Raw genomic sequence first — 25,810 nt, forward strand, 5'->3', positions numbered from 1 at the left:
TAATGCCTTGAGGTCCGATAACAGTTTATAATATTCCTTATGGAAGAATTCGCTACATACTATATCTCCAAGAGACTCCAAATGCAATGTCGTATTCAACACATGTCTTTGCAATGACAATCGTGTCCTATATCTAGAACTCCTAGCAATATAACTGAGGTGTAAACCACTAAATTCATCTAGGCCTCCTAATTATCTAATATAGCTTATGACCAATTATAACTAATTTAAGGTATGTGTACCACATGTTGGCATATGCATTGAATAACATACATTATAATATCATATCCTTGGCTACATAATATATTTCGCATACTCCAAACAATATGATTTGACAAGCACTTTATAATAGTAGAGGAAATGAAGATAAACAAGGATAATGAATGAAAACATATAAAGTTGCTATTATTAAGACCAATATTCGAAATCTTCATCATGCTTGACTGGTTCGCCTACATATGAACTTGATCTACAGAAGATGGGGATGTGTAAATAATTTTCTCTACAACTAGATGAGCCCCATACAAGACAAAAAGATGAACAGTCTGGAGAGATCTTAGATTGATATTACTTTAGTTATTGTGTGTTAGATGTGTTTTAATTCCTCTAGATGCAACTTAATCACGCACTTGTAATTATACATATACCCGTTCAGGTCATGTCCAAATAAATAATTTCATTGAAACATCTATTCTCATATTGGTGACATGTAGAAGATGATTGTTGCAATAGTCAAGCATGTGGATTAAGCGAGTCTTCCTTATAATGCAAGCTAGTGAATTGTGAGCGTTCTAGAAAAGGTCCAAAATGTATTTGAAAGGTCATTAAGCATTTGGCTTGTAAAACTTCTGAGATGATAATGGACTAAGCACCTCACCTTTTCAGCATTTTTTTATTAGGATAAAACAAGTTTTGAAGGGGCCCCAAACCCCTTTACAAACAGAGGGTTTGCATTGAGAAATGGACCAGACTACCTGACAGTGGACAACAGGTTTTAAAAAGGACCTGAAACCTTCTAGACTTACGGGCATCCACCAATCAAAATATGAACATCACAAAACAGGATGGCACAACCATAAGCTCGAAAACAACAAACAAAACATCTCAAAAAACAGAGAACGAGGGTTTTTCTGGCACCCTCGGCCAACTAGAAGCGTTTTCCTAGGCTCCCTCAACTTGTAATAGATTCGTAGGACCACATAAAGCCACAAAGACCAATGCTAACCAAAAACCAACATTGGCCAAACTTGGCCCTTGAAAACTGCTAGCATCCAACCTGTCCCTACAAGAAACAAAAAACATGGGGTTTTTCTGAGCTCCCTCAACCACCGTGGGTTTTATCATGGCTCCAAAAACCATATGCTTTAAAATATGCCATACTGAGAGAAACTTGCCCAACAACCAACTCTCCACCTCTATAGGAGACACACAAGAGTCAGCAAGAAGATCGGCATCAACATCCTTACAGCCAAGAAGAGGGGCCCCATCAACACCCCAACGACACTTCCAGGAAACACCAAAAACATCATACTCCACCTCAATAGGAGACAAGTCAACTCCAACTACATCCATCTCCCCCTCAATAGAAGGGAACCTTCCACAGAGAATCCCACGGACCCGAAAAAAACAGCACTCCAAAACAGCCCAACTCGCAAGAAACCAAACAAGCAGACCAAAAACATCATGTGTTTCAAGACCGATACACAGAGGGAACTGCCCGAAGCCCATTCGGAAGGTAAATAACACCTCAAGGACCACCAAATAGTTACATGAGCCACAAGAATCATTATACTCTTTGTGGCACTATTGGTCTTGTGGATTTAGAGGAATCACATTATTGTATGGAACATAAAAGGGTGCGAGGATAGCATTGTTGGTATTTATGAGAGAATGTACACAATTTCAAGAGAAGTGAAATATGAAGATAGAACCAAAAAAAAATTCCTTCATATCAATGTTGGCTTCAGTAGTACCACATTTATATCAACGTAATATGCAATATTTTGTACTTAAATAAATATTGGTTTCCGTGGCATGTTGAATTATACCATCCCGTAAATTAAGTTAAATATCAAAATGGAGGAAACAAGATCATAACATTAACCAATGCCAATGACATTAGGAATAAGAAAAGGCCTAGTTGTTATCTTTAAGGAAGAGCTAGGAACTTAGGTTCCTTTTCCTTTTGTTGCGAGGGATTGAGATTTTTTCTAAATCATGAGAATGAATCTAAATGGCATTGATGCATGAATTAATATCTGTTCATTTTGAGAATCTTTGTTACCAATTTACATAATCAAATAAAAGGAGTATAGCCATAATTTCCCAGTTTTGGCAAATGAGGCTCACACATTCATTTTCCTAATTGTTTGCAGCTCACAAGTATGCAAGCATCTCCCATGCTAGACTTATCAAATTCCTAAGACTTGGCTCAATTTTTGCAAAGCCAACTGAGAAAATTCAGATGAAAGTAGATATGAGAAGCATTATTTCAGTACAGCCACTTCAACCTTTCTAATGTGACAAGATTTTGGAGTCCTATTTTTAGAGGACCTGCGAATTGCAACGAATGTTGATCTACCAGGTATGTCACGTTCAATAAGATATGTAAAGTAGGAAAAAAAAAAAAAAAAAAAAAGGGAGTTAATTATATATTATTTTTAAAATATAGTTTGGGGAAGAAATATATTGCAGTTAATGTCACCATGAAGCTTTATGCCTGTACTTTTTATTTGATACGTACAGAACAAATTCACTTTTTTAGGATTTGGTTTAAGTCTGGTCTAATATCAATTTTCTAAAATTTTATTAATCGCACATAGCAGCCCCGACATGCTTAGCGGTTACATGAACAATGGTTAAAAGTAAATGATATGTTGTAAATTGTGGTGTTTGCAACCTAGATATAGAGATTGGTAGTTAGAATGAAACTTTAACAATTTGCACATGATTGGAAATGGCATATTCTAATACCACAACGAAGATGTAATCTGTGAACCTTACCCTTCACAAATTGAAACTTGTAAATAAAGAAATGTGTAGTTGTACAGTGATAGATTAACAAAGAAAGACAAATCATAATTTCTAATCTATTTTTGAATTTGGCTCAAATGATCGAATCTGTGAATGCAAAAAAATTTATGTGAAGTAGATTGCTAGAATTTAATTGGAGATCTTTGGAAAAAAACAAATTCTTATTTTAACAGTTGAGTATAACTGATTACAACACAAATTACCAACCATGTTTTGCATTGAAGAGTAGGAGCTCTTTGGTAACACTTGCAATGAAATATTCAATTATTTCCAATTGATATTGCATGCAAGCAAGAGAAATTTGGTATACTTGGAATGAAAAGTTAATTATTTTGAATCCACATTGTATGTAATCAGTTCTATTCTCATTTTTTGATTACTACATATGCATTGTGCCTCATGTGTATGTTGGTATGTAATAGTAGGGGGATATGTGAATATCAACAAGGCAACGAACCCTTGATACAACAATGAATGGGAGGCCCTTCTGACCGTCATCTCCAGTGTTGATTGTTTCTTTTTCTATCATTAGCCCATGAAATTTATATATTTCTAATGAATACACTTTAAGGGGAAGTTGGTAGAACCCACCTTTATTTATTTGGATCTCAATGTGATACAATTATTTCGAGTGCAACTAGTCATCTCATTGATAAATTTTCTAGCATGAGGCATGCAGATGTTTGAATGTGTGGGTTGAACAATTGGACTCTATGAAATCAATAACAGATACCTATAAAAGTTGGTGGTAATACGAGCATACCAATTTTTTCTAGTATCAAATTCACAAAGAACAATCATGCCAAATCCATTCATTTGAACACCTATATTGAGGTAGACTTGATAGGATTTTACATTCTTCAAGATTGTGGTGTTGCATTCTATCTTGACCGTTGCAAGATATCTCATTACTATGTGAATGGTCTGCTAGAAAAATCATAGAGTCTTATATATCATTTCAATTGAACTGGTGGAGAACCAATTAAATATGTGTTTCTCTCAGATGTATTTATATTTCAACTATTCTTAATTCACATTCAATTCAATGATCAAAGATAAAGTTTTTAGCAATGAAGTTGTAAAATTACTACTAATTATATAAGAGTTTTATGGGAGCTCCTCAATCAACAATTTGAGTGGATGGCATACTGGGTTTAGGCAAAATCTAGTGATCACAAGTTACACATATTTCTAAAAATCTGATGTGATTTTAAACTCTTAATGTTATTTGAGTGTCTCACAATGGATGCACATGTTAAGGTTATAGTTGACAGATATTTGTTAGGTTTCACAAATTATTACGTACTTTTCCACAAATAAAGTGTTGCAACATTTTCTTTCTAAATTCTTTGGATTAAGGTGGAACATTATCAACTAAATTTCACTATGAAAGAGTATTGTTATTGATTTGAGAATAATCTTGAACATCTTGATGTAGAGTAGATATATCCTAGACTATGAGAGGTGCATGGTTGACAAAGGAGTACATATTCATGTAGAATTTAATGAATGACAATATGGATTAGATGGGAGATATCGTAGAGGTGGACCTGGAAACCATGCGATTAGAAGGTAGCTTTCACACAAGGAGGTTTAAATTGACAACCATGCCATGTGTCAAGAGGAGAGGATAAAGGAGATGGCTTTGGGATGGGAAACAACGTGCTAATAGTTACTAATAGTTAAAATTCCCATGTTTTCTCTAGGGTTCAAGTCAATTGGTTGGATTGATTCACAACAACAAGAACCTATGGGGCACACAAATGGAGCTAAAAAAATTTGGGGCTCTGTTAGAGGTAAACAAGCCTAGTTTCACACTTGTTGTACAATTGTATCATGTAGATTACAAAATTGGAATTCGCAAGGCTGATCTAGAGGCCTCGCATGACATATTTGTGTGGTGCATAATTGATATAGATAGCATTGAACAACTTGATTTTAAGGGAAAAATACTTATAGGTAAGAGGTAATTTGAAAGATTCATAGGAGAAAAAGAGAAATTTCTATAAGATCCATCATTGCTTGTATTTATTTTAAAAGAAATGGTGAAGCATGCTATAGAAACTAGGTTTTGTCTATTGTTAATAATAATTTGTATATGTATGCTTTATTGAAATCAAAAGGGGGAAAATTGTTTTTTTGTTAAAACTTATTTTTAATTATTGAATTATTTGATGTTAAGGAATAATTAAATTTTTAGGCTGTAATGTCGTAAATCGCATACATTCGCAACTTCACCTACGTTTTGTGTGTACTTTGGTGTCCATTCGCTTAATATTTTTGTAGGCTCATTTTAGTACTTACATAAGCCTTCTTCTTTACCAAGGTGCTCAGGCCGCATTTCTCATGGACATTGGTTTATGTCACCTTTGCATTAGTCCTATATTTTCTTTTCTCCCAAAATTTTTGAACGTATATTATCTAGATACGAGTTTTTCACACGGACATTTGCACATCATGATAGCATCCTACAAAAAAAAATATGCAAGCATTTCTAAACAAAATTCAACTTTTTAGCTTTATAGGGCAGTTGCAATGTTTCGAGATGAATCTAAATGACTCATCAGTATTTTTTCATTCCCCACTCTCTTTATGAACCTTTCTTTTATTTGGCCTGCTCTCTCTTGGCTCTCTCTTTCTCTCTCAATATCTCACACGCTACTCTTAATCTTTTCACGCTACTCTCACGATATTTGTAAAAAGTTGGATTGTGATGTCTCTAAGTAACTCCATTTAGTTTGATTGATTCGCATTAATCAAAATTTAAAGACCTCCCACCGAGGGAGCTAGAGGATGATGGCTCTTTTGGAGGTAGAAAAAAGTAGTTTCATAACTATCACAGTCGCCTAATGCAGATTCTAAAATTGCGGAATTGGAATGGTGATTTAGAGGATTCACATGAGATAGTTGTGAGGTACATAATTTATTTGGATAGAGTTGAACAACCGAATTTTAGGGAAAAATAACTCATAGAGAAAAGGTAATTTGAGAGATTTCTTGGAGAAAAATAGAACTTTTTATAAGATGCATGTTTTTACCTTTTTTCAAAAGGAATGGAGAGGTAGTCTATATAAATTCGGTCTTGCCTATTGTCAAATAAGAATGAGTAGTTTCATCCTTTAAAAATTAATAAAATATATATTAAAATTTAGTTTTTTAGTTTGCTGATTAAACTTTCTTTAATTATTAAGTTATCTGATATTTACGAATATCAAAAAAATTATTTGAATTACATGAATTTAAGTAGTCGGCTATGACTAAATTCGGATCAAGAATCGAAACTACTAGTTGTGAGGCCCACCCTTTGGTGGCTTCGATATTGGCATTATTGGACCATGATTGAATTCTAGGGCTGTATAAGTTTTTAAAGTTATTAGTATTAACACGTGATGATGTTATTAGAATATGTCAAATGTGGAGTGCATCTGTAGAGCAGTTTGATTTTAATATATGCATATGATGAGGACAAAAATTTTGATAGTTAATTAGGTATTTTGATTTCCATGTGATTATAGTGGGTTAATTGATGCTTTGACTTTATAAACATGAAATTCAACTATATCGTGAATTATTAAATTATCAAATTTATTAGAAGTAGCACCCTGTCGGGTTTATGCTTCTAGAAAGGAGCACTTGGTTTGGATTTTGATAGCTACCTTTGTTCATTTGAAATAATATTAGAACTGTTATAAAATGAAGAACGATTAAAGTTGAATGTAAATCTTGACTGTGGATTCGCATGGTCATTGAAATATCCCAAATGTCTAGTTGGCATAAAAGTGCATGTAGCATATTTGAAGTTTTAAAATCTCTGATCATGGATGCTATCACTTTTTAATTCACAAAAAGGAATGGACTAAAGGGATGAGATTATTAAAGTTGTAAGATTGAAAATATTTATTACCTTATTGGGCTTAGTTTTCCTCCAATGATTATAATCCTTCTAAAGATGGAAAAGCTCGAAATATGTTAATAGTAATCTAATCGTGTCGCTTCTTCCTTTTTTGAGAAAGTCCAACTTTTCCAAAAGATTTGTGGGTATAAAAAATTACGGAAATCGATATGAGAAAAGATTAGAGTTGATCAACCTATGAGCTTCTGAAGAAGAACAACATGCGAAGGATTTGTGAAGTTGGAGGGGTTTCAAATTAATTCATGGCCATGTAGAACGGCCACAATCTACTTCTTTCAAAGAAGTTCACATTCTCTAAGAACCTGAGGGAAGTGAAAATGGATGGGATGAGTTCTATTGTAACTTACAAGATGATAGAAAAGGATACTGTAATCAGTTGCTAGGGGTGAAAGGTTAAGAGAAACCATAAATATCAGGACATCCCTAGCCTACATCAAGGCTTAATATACTACCTTCACCAAATCTATTTGCATACAACCTCTCCTATGCTCTAATCTGGCCTAATTTTGGTATCAAAGAGATCAAAGTGAAAGATGGCTTCAAGAGCCCTCAAAATTACCAAGAAACCCCTTAGAATTTCTAGTGGTTTTGGAATTGCTTCCACATAAGCATTCAATCTCCCTAAAAATTCCCAAAAGGGCAATTCCCATATCGAGAGAGATAAAAAAGGGAATGCCCTAGAGATAAAGAGCTAAAAATTGTGTCAAAAGAAGATAATGTTAACAGTAGACTGCATGTAGAATTACAATCTCTCTTGGGATACCAATTTGAAACTGAGGAAAGAAGTAAAGATAAAAATGAAAAACACGTTAAAAATCGAAAAAATAGAAAAGGCAAATCTAAAAAATGAAAGGGTAATGAAGGAGAGTAAGAAGAGGAGATCGACATTAATTGTGGTAATTAATATCCAAGACAAAGAAATTTGAAACTAAAACGATGACACATATATGATAACTAACACTTTGAAAGTGATATTGTACTCAGTTGAGGAAAGAAAAGGTCAAGTATTTGACCTACCTACAAAATATTTCACTTTGGACCTATCCCTTAAAGACGTCTCCAAATCATAGTATCTTATCATCGTGGAGGAGGAGGACTTGGAAACCAGCTTGGCTTCCATAGCACCAGATCCCACCCCGCTTATTTAAACTTCACAAAGAAACAAGAGTGTTAAGCATGGTGAAGAGGAGGATAACGATGACTATGAGATGGAGGTAAAACAAGGTAGACTGAAAGAGAAAACAAATTTATTGGGCAATAGAGATTCTCAATTTGGGGACTCAATTTTCCATTTTCTTGCTATCATTAAGGACCTAATGGATTTATTCTATGACTTCTCGACCTATTTGGCTGAGTATCGCAATAGGCATAAGTCTAGGATGGAACAAAAAAGGCACAAAGAAAAAAGAAATTGAACCAAATATGGAAGGTGAAAAGAGGCAAAGAGGGTGCTACTTGAGAGAACTAGAATTCAAGACTAAAATTGGTCATGAAAGAGTTTGATGCTCTTATGAGCCTCCATAATATGAAGTCTACATAGTTTTTCGTGGTTTGTTATTTTGGTAGTGTTGGGGTTGTGTTGGTGCAATAACTTGTTTGTTATTGAGCTTCTCTGTTTTAATATTCTAACTTTGGGCATGGGACCCTCTTCCCACCTTATCTAATCAAAAACAAATTTTGTGTACACTTTTAATATTACAAATCAATGTTAGATGTGGTTAAAAAACATTAAAATATAGTCAGGTCATAGTATGATGTTGCATTGGACTATGTTGGTAGTGAAGAATTAAATTGTTTACGAGTTTATTTTTATCAAATGAATTGTGGAAATCTCATATCTTTAATTAAATTGTTATCAAATGTATGATTATGTGTGTATCTTATTTCAATTTATATTGGAAATAATTTTTTTTTTTATTTGAGCGTGTAGGAAATTTTCATAGCTAATATAAATTGGAGTTCCCTAAGAGAATCCTAGTCATTTTCAATTCCTAGTGAAGCCTTGACCTTAGTTAATGATAGGGACTAAGGTCTCTGATTTTAGTAATTGTTGTAATGTGATGTATTTTGTGTTTTAAATATAGTTTTATTTTATTTTGATATTTGAGTAAGTTAGCATTTGCGTCCAGCGGCATCCTTATGGAAAGATAGATTTCACACTGAGTAGGTTTTTGAATGACTTTCAAGTGTTTGTTTCATCTATTTATAAGTGTACACAGACCCATACTGAAACACTTAGGAGATGGAGGTAAAACAAGGTAGACTGAAAGAGAAAATAAATTTATTAGGCGATAGAGTTTCTCAATTTGGGGACTCATTTTTTTCATTTTCTTACTATCATTAAGGACCTAATGGATTTTTTCTATGACTTCTCGATCTTTTTGACTGACTATCGCAATAGGCATAAGTCAAGGATGGAACAAAAAAGGCAAAAAGAAAAAAGAAATCAAACTAAATATGGAAGGTGAAAAGAAGCAACGAGGGTACTGCTTGAGAGAGCTATAATTAAAGACAAAAATTGGTCATGAAAGAGTCAAATGCTCTTATGAGCCTCCATAATATGAAGTCTAAATATTTTTTCGTGGTTTGTTATTTTGGTAGTTTTGCGGTTGTGTCGGCGCAGTAACTTGTTTGTTATTGAACTTCTTTATTCTAGTATTCTAACTTTGGTTGTGGGACCCTCTTCCCACCTTATCCAATCAAAAACAAATTTTATCTACACTTTTTATATTACAAATCAATGTCAGATTTCGTTAATAAACATTAAAATATAATCAAGTTATAGTACGATGTTGTATTGGACTATGTTGGTCGTGAAGAATTATTTTTTTATCAAATGTATGATTATGTGTGCATTTTATTTCAACCTATATTGGAAATTTATTTATTTTCTTTGAGTGTGTAGGAAATTTTCATAGCTAATAGAAATTGGAGTTTCCTAAGAAAATCCTATTCATTTTAAATTCTTAGTGAAGCCTTGACCTTAGTTAATGATAGGGACTAAGGTCTTTGATTTTAGCAATTGTTGTAATGTGATGTATTTTTTTTTTTAAATATATTTTTGTTTTGTTTTTATATATGAGTAAGTTAGTATCTGCGCCCAGTGGCATCCTTATAGAAAAAATAGGTGTTATGTTGAGCATTTTTTTGAATGATTTTAAAGTGTCGGTTTCATCTATTTTTGAGTGTATTTAGGCCCATAAAGAAACACTTATGAGTTGGGTACCTTTTTGGGAATTAGTCCATGGGATTTTGCCATCATTTGATCTTGTCCAAGTCTCTTAGAAAAAAGGTGTCGAAAGTCTAACTTGCGGGTGACAGTAAGTAAATTACCACTTTCAAATCCACTCCAACAATTTTATGAATGGTGCTTCCGCATGCCTCACACATATGAGTGGATCCAAAGGATCCTATTGGGGAAGAGTATACAATATTATTCCTCTCATCCCAATGCTCTCACACGTAGGAGCATTTGTGATATCCACATACCCTTAGGTTTTGGTGAGAAGGGGTTAGAGGAGGTGAATGAGATCAATGTGGTACCTCCTGACCAGGGGAGGGGAGGTCATATGACACATATTGTATATACCATTCTAAGAGTCTTTGTATGGCTTATTATTTTATTTTTTGCATCTTTCTTTTTGGGATTTTTTGGGAGGCTTTGTGGAAGGACTCAAAAGAGTCTTTGAGAAATTTCTATCAAACCCTCCTCATCTATTAAGGAAATATTTTGATATGATTCAATCTTTAGAATGCTATATTCCATTTTGTTGTAAATATGTTAGTGGAGGCTTTTGATTTGATTTTTAAATTTCATCTTTCTATGTCTTTTCTTATGTATATGACACGTGTGTGAGGGTTTAGGCTCTCCCAAGTTGATCAGAGAAACTCATGTGTAGGGTGAGGGATATGTGGAACCTCCAAGGGAACGATTTTTTCTCGTTGAGAAGGAGATTTCTTGGGTATGAGTATCCTTGATTCTTTTGGAAAATCTGTGGAAAAATGGTTCGATATAATTTAGAAGGGATGTGAATTATATGGTGTTGGACTCCCTTAATGGATTTTACATCTGCGTGGAGTATTTATATTGGGAAATCAAGTTTCTCATGGGCCTCTTAGCTTGGGGGTTGGTTGTGAGAAAGCCCAAATGTTGGAAGGTGAGCTCTCCATTGGCTTGTTTAAAAATTGTGTTTTGTAAGATTTTTTGTGGAATCAAATGGGGTGCTACCTTGACATTGGAATGAAAATATTCATTCTCACGTTTGGGTTAGAATTTTTATTACATTTTTTAAATGGGTTGGAGTAAGTTGTTAAAAATTTTATCAAATGGGTCCCTTGTAATGTTGTGTATATCAAGTTGATAAATGATGATGTTGTTGTGTTTAGAAGCGATTATATTTTACTTTTCTAAAAAATATACATATTGTTTAAGGGCTGAGTTTGTTTAAGAAATAACTTAGCGCTTGTGATAATTTGCATTTCATACGTTTAAAAGTTATTGATACTTAATGAACAAATTAAAGTTATTAGTAATAGTGGATTAAATTAGCTTTAAGAGTGTGAAATTTTCATGCACTTTTCTTAATATTTTTAGTTAATAAAGTGAAGGGGATGTTTATCACGCAAATATTGTTCTCTTTGTTATCCTACAAAATAAAAAAACTTGCTCTACTTAAACTTTGGTTTAAAATTAAAAATAGTTATTTGTAATTAGATGTGTATGTTCACCTATTTAAAAATATATATTTTATACAAAGTATATTTACCTTTGTAAACACACACACACAGCAAACTTGAGTTTGGGTTTCTAGTGTTACCATATCGGTTAAGGCCCCATTAAGCGGGTTTAGCATGATAATTAATTCTTTTAAGAGAATTTAATTTAATATAACTTTAGGAAATGAAAAACCTTAGGTGGAGTTGGTGTGCTAGGTTTTAGGATTTAACATGTCTTGGAATCGTTTAAATGTGATGTGGCCTCTCAAATTAATTAGTCAAGTGAAATAATTTAATTTATCTAATTGATAGTGAATGGTAATTAATTAAATTAAATCTGAAATCAAAGTGTAGTATACTTTTATTTCAAAAATTTGGTTTTAAAAGAAAGTAAAATATCAGCTTAGGATTGAGAAAATTCACTCTTTATTTCGTTTTAATTTAGTTGAGTTGGACTCTTCAGAAGAATAAACTATCGTTGTGGCTAATATTTAGTTAAAACAAACAGTATATTTACTTATTAAAAATATTTAATAGAAAATTATCATTTATTCGTTTGCCGCATTTAATCTCTTTATATATCATTGGTAATTAGTTAAAATTTGTTAAATTTATATATAATTTAGCTTAGTTAGGGTTTACTTAGCTATAGGTGTTAGGTCACGCCATAGAGGCCCGACCGGTTCACTACCAATTAGGAATTAGAGGGAATGTTGCCTTCAGGAGTTCCTCCCTTGAGACATGTTGCATAAGGGTTCCAAATCTCGATCACCTTATCATTCTTGTTTTACGTTGTGCGAAATGAGTGTCATAACGCCCACTCGTCTTATTCCTTTTCTCACCTCGTCTAGCATGAGTCCTATGACGTTGAGTATGTAACATATACATGCACATGCCACGATGAATTTGCCTTGTACACCAAGTTCATCCTTTCAATCACAAAACAACCCATTCTCTTATTTATTTATTTAAATTCTCGCAACCAAACTCTATAATTAACATGAATCCTTAATATTATAAACCAAAAATATTAATGATAATTTAGAACTATTCTTTGTTTTAAAGGCTCACGAATATAACACGTATATTTTTATAATAAAACTGAGATTATCCTACCCGAGCGTAAAAAGGTTTTCAAGAAAGACGCAATATAAAGCATGCATGGACGGTGTTTGTGTCAACATCCAAGAAAATTTCCTCTTTTACCAATTCTGAGACGGCTGAGAAAAATGTATATATTAGTTCCTTTGAAGAAGGCCATCGCTCCAATAAAGTCTAATCGTTTCCACATTACTAAATTAATGGCGGTGGCGAGAATATGAGGAAGAATACGTCTAAGGCAGGAGGTAAGCTGATCTTCAGATAAGCATATGCAGCAGAAGATAGAAAATTTCAACGATAATGAAAGAATGGTGAGAATACATCTGCGGTAGCAGGTGAGATAGCCATATGCTGCAGCAAGACTTACTCTGACGTATCGAAAAGAGCAACAACTCTGGAAGTATATTATTATAATATTACAAGGATTGGTGATTTAATATACGGAGTGAAGATGAATTAGTCATAAGGTTTGGGCTATATAAAGCTTGTAATGGGCTTGTAACACACATTCATATCCTTCTGAGCTCTTGTACTATCTGCGTTTCTATTATAATGGCTAACCGAATGATTTACTTCACACTGGGACTTTTTCTGTTGATATGTTGTTACAGCGACAGGGTCATGGCAGGGGATTCCGATCCCTTGCAAGATTTCTGCGTTGCAGATGAGGAAAGCAAAGGTGAGTAAAAAACTTTATACATAAACAATGGTAATGATTTGCTTATTAGACGAGTCGAGTTAGTAATAGATTGATTTGATTTTGCTTTAAACAGTTTTGGTGAACGGGTTCGTTTGCAAAGACCCAATGCAAGTTTCAGCAGACGACTTCTTCTTCCGGGGACTTGGGCAGGCAGGGAACACCGACAATGATGTGGGCTCCAACGTAACGATGGCGAACGTTAAACAGATACCAGGCCTCAATACGTTGGGAATATCGTTGGTCCGCATCGACTACGCAGTGGGTGGAATAAATCCTCCTCACACACACCCAAGAGCCACCGAAGTTCTTGTTTTACTGGAAGGCCAGCTTCTTGTGGGTTTCATTGACACCAACAACAAGTTTTTCAGCAAAACGTTGGAGAAGGGAGATGTGTTTGTGTTTCCAAAGGCACTTGTGCATTTCCAGCAGAATGTGGGGCATGAAAATGCGGTGGCCATATCTGCATTGAGCAGCCAGCTTCCGGGAGTTCAGACAATCGCCAACTCTCTGTTTGCAGCGGATCCTCCTCTCCCAGATTCCGTATTGGCCAAGGCCTTCCGCATCACACAGGAAGTTGTGGATTACATTCAGAAGAAATTCGCATAAGAATTTGCTGTGTTCTATCAAACAAAACAATCAAGAGGGGACCAAGTCTTTCCCAAATTCTTTTTCCTTGCCGTTCAATAAAACAATCTTTCTAGAGTTATTGCCGTCCTCTTCTGCTATTCATAGCATCTGTTTTGAACATGACTATATCCTCCGCATATTCCAAAGATGAAGGATTAATTTGAAGCATCTGAAGGCATTTATGAATATTTTATACAAGAGCATCCTTGTATTAGGTATACATTCATTTGCAACATGTTAACAATATATTCTTTAACATAAATATTGCAGGAACAACAACAAACAAAGTGCTTGACTTGGATAGAATGAGTAACACTATAATTCTTGCATGCCAATCTGTCAAGGGTGTTCTTTAACATAGTCTTAACCTCATTTTAGCTCTGACATAAAAGGTGAATGGTTTGGAAGTAGGAAATAGTTATTGGGAAATATAATTAGTAGTTGTTCTTCAAATCACCCTCACAATCATCCAATGCTTCAAGACTCCCCATCAAAGAAGTCATTCCAGAAGGTTAGGGACTCTCCTCAAGATAAGAATGATTGCTCTAATAAATATAGTATACCTTCGATGGAATGCAATACGGTTTCATTATGTCTAAATTCCAAGAAAATCCATAGAACTAGAATATCCATTGCATCCAATATCGCAATATTTTATCGGGGATAATATGATAACCTTGACACATATTACACCTATTCTTACATCAATCTACCTACATAAGGGTTATGATTGAGGGGCCTCTTGTATTAAACATTTCTAATAAGTTGGAATGACATGGAAAATCTAAGACAGTGAAGATAGATTATTGATAATAACACAATTCATTTACATGGTGTTAATTATGAGGGTAATTAATTTATGGCTTCCCAAAATAAGCTTTTCTAAATCTCCCCTAATTCATTCCTACGTTATAATAAATATGTCAATGTGGATGTTATGTATGAAGATCTAAATACTAAAGGGAAAAAGGATAATGCTCATGTTGATTTTAAAAACTTTGTATGTAATATTAAAAATATGATTAGTTGAAAAATTTAGCAATATATTACCTTGTTCAATCATAAACTATCAGTTCGGTTACAAAAAAAATTCCTCAAACCATTTCCTCCTTGTATAAGCATTTCTATAGATCATCAAATATGATAACCAATAATTTAACCATAGGTTTCCTATCAAAGCAAATGCAAATCTGCATATGTGAATAAGCACAATAGGATAGGAAAATATTGTTGCCGTAGGCCATGTATGTTTCATGCGGGAAAAATATTATTGTTGCAAGCCTAAGAGGTGCATAAAGGAGCTCCTTGGATCCATGGATATGCAGGTGTAAGTTTGAGAAATATGTGAAGGCGGAGGATATTTTCATATTGAAGCCATTTGCTAATTGATATGAGGAAGATAAAAGTGTCGTCATATTGAGAAGTTGTCAATTACACTGTAATGAAGAATAAGATAATAGATATAACTGATACATTATCGGTGAGATATGTCAATTTTATAATCTTCTATTTTTCCTATGTATTTTTAGGGGTTCAAATGAATAAAGCTTCATATATAGCCCCTCTAGCGATCAGTTCATTGTGAAGCTTAAAAGCCTCTTCCGTCATGCCTTGGATGTCTATACCTCAAATAATCTAGTAATATGAGAAGTTTCATTGCGCTTGCATCCATCTCCAACTGTATCGATCAATATATTAATTATCAAGCCCATTCTACATTGTTCACATAGATAACAAATAAGGCTATTGTAAGATGACACATTGCTCTGATAGATTGTGCTTATGATCTTTTCTTTAGCATGTCTAATGCCACATATGCGATCCCTTGCCTACGCAAATAGGGAGTCAATGAGGTATAAGTAATTACTTGATCATGTTCCACGAGGAATCTATTTATTCACCGGGTTTCTCGTCTCTCTATGAAAGATTCGCACGTCAATCATATGAGTCCTGCAAATAGTGGTGGTTCACTAGCACAAATAATTCATGACATTCACTAAACCTAGGGTTCTCTCTCAAGGTCATTGTGGTTAATGCTACACCAAAATAGAATAATGTGGCTTTGGTTATTTATGTACAAGATTCAAGTTGGGAAAATCCAAAATATTGGAAAATGTAGACAAAATGCATGACCCAATGGTGAGCAATATCTCCGATATTTTTTATGTTTTGCAAGAACTTGAGTTATTGTTCATTATTTGAGTAAGTGGTCTTAATAACATGCATCCAAATAAAAGAGAGTGATTGCAAATTCTAGAATTGAGGTAGATCTTCAAAGGAATGGACAAAACAATAGCGGACATGTTGCATCGAGTTGAGCCATATGTGACCTTAGATATCCAAATTTAAAAAATGTAAAAGAGACAATTTACATTAAATGATATAGAACTCTAGATAACCAATAGATTTATTTGACTCACAAATTTGTCATTGAAGAGGTTTTAGGTCAATACAATACAACTAATTCAGGTCAATAATCTATTGTTGCAAGTCTTTACAAATATGATGTCATTTCCTATCACCGAGTCATCCATAGGTGATCATTCCTTTGGTTTTAGCTTGACGATCTATCTAGATCACATACCGGTTCCATAATTTGCATCGTAAGATCTTTTATATTGGTTCCATCATTCTAATATATCTCCACTTGCACTAAAATCAGGAATCCCCATTAAAAATAGGGTTTTAAGGAAATATATTTCAATAGAACATGCTCTATCCATATTGTTGACACAAATTTGAGTCAATCATTTCATAATTTTTTCACCCTCAAATCGAAAAATATAAACTAGTGATAAATTTTTACAACCTTTCGAAAAATATAAAAATATAAGAAAATCATGTGCTAACTGACTGAGGAGAAAATTTATGAAAACCCCTAAAATTGTAATGAGTTACTCAAAATGAATTCAAATCTAGACTTCTGGTGGATCAATGTGCCCTTGTTTAACCACCTAGAATAAATAAAAACAACGATCACTGTTTTGCAACACTAAGAGTGAATTTTGTGGAACCCCTAAGTTCACAATAGCTACCTCAAATATGCTAAAAATCAATATTGTAATAGACTGGACAAGTTCTTGATTAAAAGCCTCTATGAATTATAATTTTCTTTTGTCAAATCGAGAGAGCTATGAGCTTCACATGTTGACCTTCTTAATTGATATACAAAAATAGAATAATGCCTTGAGGTCCGATAACAGTTTATAATATTCCTTATGGAAGAATTCGCTACATACTATATCTCCAAGAGACTCCAAATGCAATGTCGTATTCAACACATGTCTTTGCAATGACAATCGTGTCCTATATCTAGAACTCCTAGCAATATAACTGAGGTGTAAACCACTAAATTCATCTAGGCCTCCTAATTATCTAATATAGCTTATGACCAATTATAACTAATTTAAGGTATGTGTACCACATGTTGGCATATGCATTGAATAACATACATTATAATATCATATCCTTGGCTACATAATATATTTCGCATACTCCAAACAATATGATTTGACAAGCACTTTATAATAGTAGAGGAAATGAAGATAAACAAGGATAATGAATGAAAACATATAAAGTTGCTATTATTAAGACCAATATTCGAAATCTTCATCATGCTTGACTGGTTCGCCTACATATGAACTTGATCTACAGAAGATGGGGATGTGTAAATAATTTTCTCTACAACTAGATGAGCCCCATACAAGACAAAAAGATGAACAGTCTGGAGAGATCTTAGATTGATATTACTTTAGTTATTGTGTGTTAGATGTGTTTTAATTCCTCTAGATGCAACTTAATCACACACTTGTAATTATACATATACCCGTTCAGGTCATGTCCAAATAAATAATTTCATTGAAACATCTATTCTCATATTGGTGACATGTAGAAGATGATTGTTGCAATAGTCAAGCATGTGGATTAAGCGAGTCTTCCTTATAATGCAAGCTAGTGAATTGTGAGCGTTCTAGAAAAGGTCCAAAATGTATTTGAAAGGTCATTAAGCATTTGGCTTGTAAAACTTCTGAGATGATAATGGACTAAGCACCTCACCTTTTCAGCATTTTTTTATTAGGATAAAACAAGTTTTGAAGGGGCCCCAAACCCCTTTACAAACAGAGGGTTTGCATTGAGAAATGGACCAGACTACCTGACAGTGGACAACAGGTTTTAAAAAGGACCTGAAACCTTCTAGACTTACGGGCATCCACCAATCAAAATATGAACATCACAAAACAGGATGGCACAACCATAAGCTCGAAAACAACAAACAAAACATCTCAAAAAACAGAGAACGAGGGTTTTTCTGGCACCCTCGGCCAACTAGAAGCGTTTTCCTAGGCTCCCTCAACTTGTAATAGATTCGTAGGACCACATAAAGCCACAAAGACCAATGCTAACCAAAAACCAACATTGGCCAAACTTGGCCCTTGAAAACTGCTAGCATCCAACCTGTCCCTACAAGAAACAAAAAACATGGGGTTTTTCTGAGCTCCCTCAACCACCGTGGGTTTTATCATGGCTCCAAAAACCATATGCTTTAAAATATGCCATACTGAGAGAAACTTGCCCAACAACCAACTCTCCACCTCTATAGGAGACACACAAGAGTCAGCAAGAAGATCGGCATCAACATCCTTACAGCCAAGAAGAGGGGCCCCATCAACACCCCAACGACACTTCCAGGAAACACCAAAAACATCATACTCCACCTCAATAGGAGACAAGTCAACTCCAACTACATCCATCTCCCCCTCAATAGAAGGGAACCTTCCACAGAGAATCCCACGGACCCGAAAAAAACAGCACTCCAAAACAGCCCAACTCGCAAGAAACCAAACAAGCAGACCAAAAACATCATGTGTTTCAAGACCGATACACAGAGGGAACTGCCCGAAGCCCATTCGGAAGGTAAATAACACCTCAAGGACCACCAAATAGTTACATGAGCCACAAGAATCATTATACTCTTTGTGGCACTATTGGTCTTGTGGATTTAGAGGAATCACATTATTGTATGGAACATAAAAGGGTGCGAGGATAGCATTGTTGGTATTTATGAGAGAATGTACACAATTTCAAGAGAAGTGAAATATGAAGATAGAACCAAAAAAAAATTCCTTCATATCAATGTTGGCTTCAGTAGTACCACATTTATATCAACGTAATATGCAATATTTTGTACTTAAATAAATATTGGTTTCCGTGGCATGTTGAATTATACCATCCCGTAAATTAAGTTAAATATCAAAATGGAGGAAACAAGATCATAACATTAACCAATGCCAATGACATTAGGAATAAGAAAAGGCCTAGTTGTTATCTTTAAGGAAGAGCTAGGAACTTAGGTTCCTTTTCCTTTTGTTGCGAGGGATTGAGATTTTTTCTAAATCATGAGAATGAATCTAAATGGCATTGATGCATGAATTAATATCTGTTCATTTTGAGAATCTTTGTTACCAATTTACATAATCAAATAAAAGGAGTATAGCCATAATTTCCCAGTTTTGGCAAATGAGGCTCACACATTCATTTTCCTAATTGTTTGCAGCTCACAAGTATGCAAGCATCTCCCATGCTAGACTTATCAAATTCCTAAGACTTGGCTCAATTTTTGCAAAGCCAACTGAGAAAATTCAGATGAAAGTAGATATGAGAAGCATTATTTCAGTACAGCCACTTCAACCTTTCTAATGTGACAAGATTTTGGAGTCCTATTTTTAGAGGACCTGCGAATTGCAACGAATGTTGATCTACCAGGTATGTCACGTTCAATAAGATATGTAAAGTAGGAAAAAAAAAAAAAAAAAAAAAGGGAGTTAATTATATATTATTTTTAAAATATAGTTTGGGGAAGAAATATATTGCAGTTAATGTCACCATGAAGCTTTATGCCTGTACTTTTTATTTGATACGTACAGAACAAATTCACTTTTTTAGGATTTGGTTTAAGTCTGGTCTAATATCAATTTTCTAAAATTTTATTAATCGCACATAGCAGCCCCGACATGCTTAGCGGTTACATGAACAATGGTTAAAAGTAAATGATATGTTGTAAATTGTGGTGTTTGCAACCTAGATATAGAGATTGGTAGTTAGAATGAAACTTTAACAATTTGCACATGATTGGAAATGGCATATTCTAATACCACAACGAAGATGTAATCTGTGAACCTTACCCTTCACAAATTGAAACTTGTAAATAAAGAAATGTGTAGTTGTACAGTGATAGATTAACAAAGAAAGACAAATCATAATTTCTAATCTATTTTTGAATTTGGCTCAAATGATCGAATCTGTGAATGCAAAAAAATTTATGTGAAGTAGATTGCTAGAATTTAATTGGAGATCTTTGGAAAAAAACAAATTCTTATTTTAACAGTTGAGTATAACTGATTACAACACAAATTACCAACCATGTTTTGCATTGAAGAGTAGGAGCTCTTTGGTAACACTTGCAATGAAATATTCAATTATTTCCAATTGATATTGCATGCAAGCAAGAGAAATTTGGTATACTTGGAATGAAAAGTTAATTATTTTGAATCCACATTGTATGTAATCAGTTCTATTCTCATTTTTTGATTACTACATATCCATTGTGCCTCATGTGTATGTTGGTATGTAATAGTAGGGGGATATGTGAATATCAACAAGGCAACGAACCCTTGATACAACAATGAATGGGAGGCCCTTCTGACCGTCATCTCCAGTGTTGATTGTTTCTTTTTCTATCATTAGCCCATGAAATTTATATATTTCTAATGAATACACTTTAAGGGGAAGTTGGTAGAACCCACCTTTATTTATTTGGATCTCAATGTGATACAATTATTTCGAGTGCAACTAGTCATCTCATTGATAAATTTTCTAGCATGAGGCATGCAGATGTTTGAATGTGTGGGTTGAACAATTGGACTCTATGAAATCAATAACAGATACCTATAAAAGTTGGTGGTAATACGAGCATACCAATTTTTTCTAGTATCAAATTCACAAAGAACAATCATGCCAAATCCATTCATTTGAACACCTATATTGAGGTAGACTTGATAGGATTTTACATTCTTCAAGATTGTGGTGTTGCATTCTATCTTGACCGTTGCAAGATATCTCATTACTATGTGAATGGTCTGCTAGAAAAATCATAGAGTCTTATATATCATTTCAATTGAACTGGTGGAGAACCAATTAAATATGTGTTTCTCTCAGATGTATTTATATTTCAACTATTCTTAATTCACATTCAATTCAATGATCAAAGATAAAGTTTTTAGCAATGAAGTTGTAAAATTACTACTAATTATATAAGAGTTTTATGGGAGCTCCTCAATCAACAATTTGAGTGGATGGCATACTGGGTTTAGGCAAAATCTAGTGATCACAAGTTACACATATTTCTAAAAATCTGATGTGATTTTAAACTCTTAATGTTATTTGAGTGTCTCACAATGGATGCACATGTTAAGGTTATAGTTGACAGATATTTGTTAGGTTTCACAAATTATTACGTACTTTTCCACAAATAAAGTGTTGCAACATTTTCTTTCTAAATTCTTTGGATTAAGGTGGAACATTATCAACTAAATTTCACTATGAAAGAGTATTGTTATTGATTTGAGAATAATCTTGAACATCTTGATGTAGAGTAGATATATCCTAGACTATGAGAGGTGCATGGTTGACAAAGGAGTACATATTCATGTAGAATTTAATGAATGACAATATGGATTAGATGGGAGATATCGTAGAGGTGGACCTGGAAACCATGCGATTAGAAGGTAGCTTTCACACAAGGAGGTTTAAATTGACAACCATGCCATGTGTCAAGAGGAGAGGATAAAGGAGATGGCTTTGGGATGGGAAACAACGTGCTAATAGTTACTAATAGTTAAAATTCCCATGTTTTCTCTAGGGTTCAAGTCAATTGGTTGGATTGATTCACAACAACAAGAACCTATGGGGCACACAAATGGAGCTAAAAAAATTTGGGGCTCTGTTAGAGGTAAACAAGCCTAGTTTCACACTTGTTGTACAATTGTATCATGTAGATTACAAAATTGGAATTCGCAAGGCTGATCTAGAGGCCTCGCATGACATATTTGTGTGGTGCATAATTGATATAGATAGCATTGAACAACTTGATTTTAAGGGAAAAATACTTATAGGTAAGAGGTAATTTGAAAGATTCATAGGAGAAAAAGAGAAATTTCTATAAGATCCATCATTGCTTGTATTTATTTTAAAAGAAATGGTGAAGCATGCTATAGAAACTAGGTTTTGTCTATTGTTAATAATAATTTGTATATGTATGCTTTATTGAAATCAAAAGGGGGAAAATTGTTTTTTTGTTAAAACTTATTTTTAATTATTGAATTATTTGATGTTAAGGAATAATTAAATTTTTAGGCTGTAATGTCGTAAATCGCATACATTCGCAACTTCACCTACGTTTTGTGTGTACTTTGGTGTCCATTCGCTTAATATTTTTGTAGGCTCATTTTAGTACTTACATAAGCCTTCTTCTTTACCAAGGTGCTCAGGCCGCATTTCTCATGGACATTGGTTTATGTCACCTTTGCATTAGTCCTATATTTTCTTTTCTCCCAAAATTTTTGAATGTATATTATCTAGATACGAGTTTTTCACACGGACATTTGCACATCATGATAGCATCCTACAAAAAAAAATATGCAAGCATTTCTAAACAAAATTCAACTTTTTAGCTTTATAGGGCAGTTGCAATGTTTCGAGATGAATCTAAATGACTCATCAGTATTTTTTCATTCCCCACTCTCTTTATGAACCTTTCTTTTATTTGGCCTGCTCTCTCTTGGCTCTCTCTTTCTCTCTCAATATCTCACACGCTACTCTTAATCTTTTCACGCTACTCTCACGATATTTGTAAAAAGTTGGATTGTGATGTCTCTAAGTAACTCCATTTAGTTTGATTGATTCGCATTAATCAAAATTTAAAGACCTCCCACCGAGGGAGCTAGAGGATGATGGCTCTTTTGGAGGTAGAAAAAAGTAGTTTCATAACTATCACAGTCGCCTAATGCAGATTCTAAAATTGCGGAATTGGAATGGTGATTTAGAGGATTCACATGAGATAGTTGTGAGGTACATAATTTATTTGGATAGAGTTGAACAACCGAATTTTAGGGAAAAATAACTCATAGAGAAAAGGTAATTTGAGAGATTTCTTGGAGAAAAATAGAACTTTTTATAAGATGCATGTTTTTACCTTTTTTCAAAAGGAATGGAGAGGTAGTCTATATAAATTCGGTCTTGCCTATTGTCAAATAAGAATGAGTAGTTTCATCCTTTAAAAATTAATAAAATATATATTAAAATTTAGTTTTTTAGTTTGCTGATTAAACTTTCTTTAATTATTAAGTTATCTGATATTTACGAATATCAAAAAAATTATTTGAATTACATGAATTTAAGTAGTCGGCTATGACTAAATTCGGATCAAGAATCGAAACTACTAGTTGTGAGGCCCACCCTTTGGTGGCTTCGATATTGGCATTATTGGACCATGATTGAATTCTAGGGCTGTATAAGTTTTTAAAGTTATTAGTATTAACACGTGATGATGTTATTAGAATATGTCAAATGTGGAGTGCATCTGTAGAGCAGTTTGATTTTAATATATGCATATGATGAGGACAAAAATTTTGATAGTTAATTAGGTATTTTGATTTCCATGTGATTATAGTGGGTTAATTGATGCTTTGACTTTATAAACATGAAATTCAACTATATCGTGAATTATTAAATTATCAAATTTATTAGAAGTAGCACCCTGTCGGGTTTATGCTTCTAGAAAGGAGCACTTGGTTTGGATTTTGATAGCTACCTTTGTTCATTTGAAATAATATTAGAACTGTTATAAAATGAAGAACGATTAAAGTTGAATGTAAATCTTGACTGTGGATTCGCATGGTCATTGAAATATCCCAAATGTCTAGTTGGCATAAAAGTGCATGTAGCATATTTGAAGTTTTAAAATCTCTGATCATGGATGCTATCACTTTTTAATTCACAAAAAGGAATGGACTAAAGGGATGAGATTATTAAAGTTGTAAGATTGAAAATATTTATTACCTTATTGGGCTTAGTTTTCCTCCAATGATTATAATCCTTCTAAAGATGGAAAAGCTCGAAATATGTTAATAGTAATCTAATCGTGTCGCTTCTTCCTTTTTTGAGAAAGTCCAACTTTTCCAAAAGATTTGTGGGTATAAAAAATTACGGAAATCGATATGAGAAAAGATTAGAGTTGATCAACCTATGAGCTTCTGAAGAAGAACAACATGCGAAGGATTTGTGAAGTTGGAGGGGTTTCAAATTAATTCATGGCCATGTAGAATGGCCACAATCTACTTCTTTCAAAGAAGTTCACATTCTCTAAGAACCTGAGGGAAGTGAAAATGGATGGGATGAGTTCTATTGTAACTTACAAGATGATAGAAAAGGATACTGTAATCAGTTGCTAGGGGTGAAAGGTTAAGAGAAACCATAAATATCAGGACATCCCTAGCCTACATCAAGGCTTAATATACTACCTTCACCAAATCTATTTGCATACAACCTCTCCTATGCTCTAATCTGGCCTAATTTTGGTATCAAAGAGATCAAAGTGAAAGATGGCTTCAAGAGCCCTCAAAATTACCAAGAAACCCCTTAGAATTTCTAGTGGTTTTGGAATTGCTTCCACATAAGCATTCAATCTCCCTAAAAATTCCCAAAAGGGCAATTCCCATATCGAGAGAGATAAAAAAGGGAATGCCCTAGAGATAAAGAGCTAAAAATTGTGTCAAAAGAAGATAATGTTAACAGTAGACTGCATGTAGAATTACAATCTCTCTTGGGATACCAATTTGAAACTGAGGAAAGAAGTAAAGATAAAAATGAAAAACACGTTAAAAATCGAAAAAATAGAAAAGGCAAATCTAAAAAATGAAAGGGTAATGAAGGAGAGTAAGAAGAGGAGATCGACATTAATTGTGGTAATTAATATCCAAGACAAAGAAATTTGAAACTAAAACGATGACACATATATGATAACTAACACTTTGAAAGTGATATTGTACTCAGTTGAGGAAAGAAAAGGTCAAGTATTTGACCTACCTACAAAATATTTCACTTTGGACCTATCCCTTAAAGACGTCTCCAAATCATAGTATCTTATCATCGTGGAGGAGGAGGACTTGGAAACCAGCTTGGCTTCCATAGCACCAGATCCCACCCCGCTTATTTAAACTTCACAAAGAAACAAGAGTGTTAAGCATGGTGAAGAGGAGGATAACGATGACTATGAGATGGAGGTAAAACAAGGTAGACTGAAAGAGAAAACAAATTTATTGGGCAATAGAGATTCTCAATTTGGGGACTCAATTTTCCATTTTCTTGCTATCATTAAGGACCTAATGGATTTATTCTATGACTTCTCGACCTATTTGGCTGAGTATCGCAATAGGCATAAGTCTAGGATGGAACAAAAAAGGCACAAAGAAAAAAGAAATTGAACCAAATATGGAAGGTGAAAAGAGGCAAAGAGGGTGCTACTTGAGAGAACTAGAATTCAAGACTAAAATTGGTCATGAAAGAGTTTGATGCTCTTATGAGCCTCCATAATATGAAGTCTACATAGTTTTTCGTGGTTTGTTATTTTGGTAGTGTTGGGGTTGTGTTGGTGCAATAACTTG

General features: G+C 33.9%; 1 protein-coding gene across 1 annotated transcript; it reads left to right on the forward strand.

Moving 5' to 3' along the window:
• Window positions 1-13,315: 13,315 nt before the first annotated feature.
• On the forward strand, window positions 13,316-14,069 carry LOC131864128 (putative germin-like protein 2-1). Its single transcript, XM_059215145.1, has 2 exons — window positions 13,316-13,442; window positions 13,537-14,069. The coding sequence occupies exons 1-2, from the start codon at window positions 13,316-13,318 to the stop codon at window positions 14,067-14,069; spliced, it is 660 nt and encodes a 219-aa protein (XP_059071128.1).
• Window positions 14,070-25,810: the final 11,741 nt, after the last annotated feature.

This window comes from Cryptomeria japonica, unplaced genomic scaffold, assembly GCF_030272615.1.
Source record: "Cryptomeria japonica unplaced genomic scaffold, Sugi_1.0 HiC_scaffold_77, whole genome shotgun sequence".
Lineage (NCBI taxonomy): Eukaryota > Viridiplantae > Streptophyta > Pinopsida > Cupressales > Cupressaceae > Cryptomeria > Cryptomeria japonica.

Bases quoted from the DNA above. Each gene is read 5' to 3' on its own strand.
- LOC131864128 (XM_059215145.1), top strand. From the start codon at position 13,316: ATGGCTAACCGAATGATTTACTTCACACTGGGACTTTTTCTGTTGATA. The intron at 13,443-13,536 runs GTGAGTAAAAAA...TGCTTTAAACAG, and splicing joins TGCAGATGAGGAAAGCAAAG to TTTTGGTGAACGGGTTCGTT.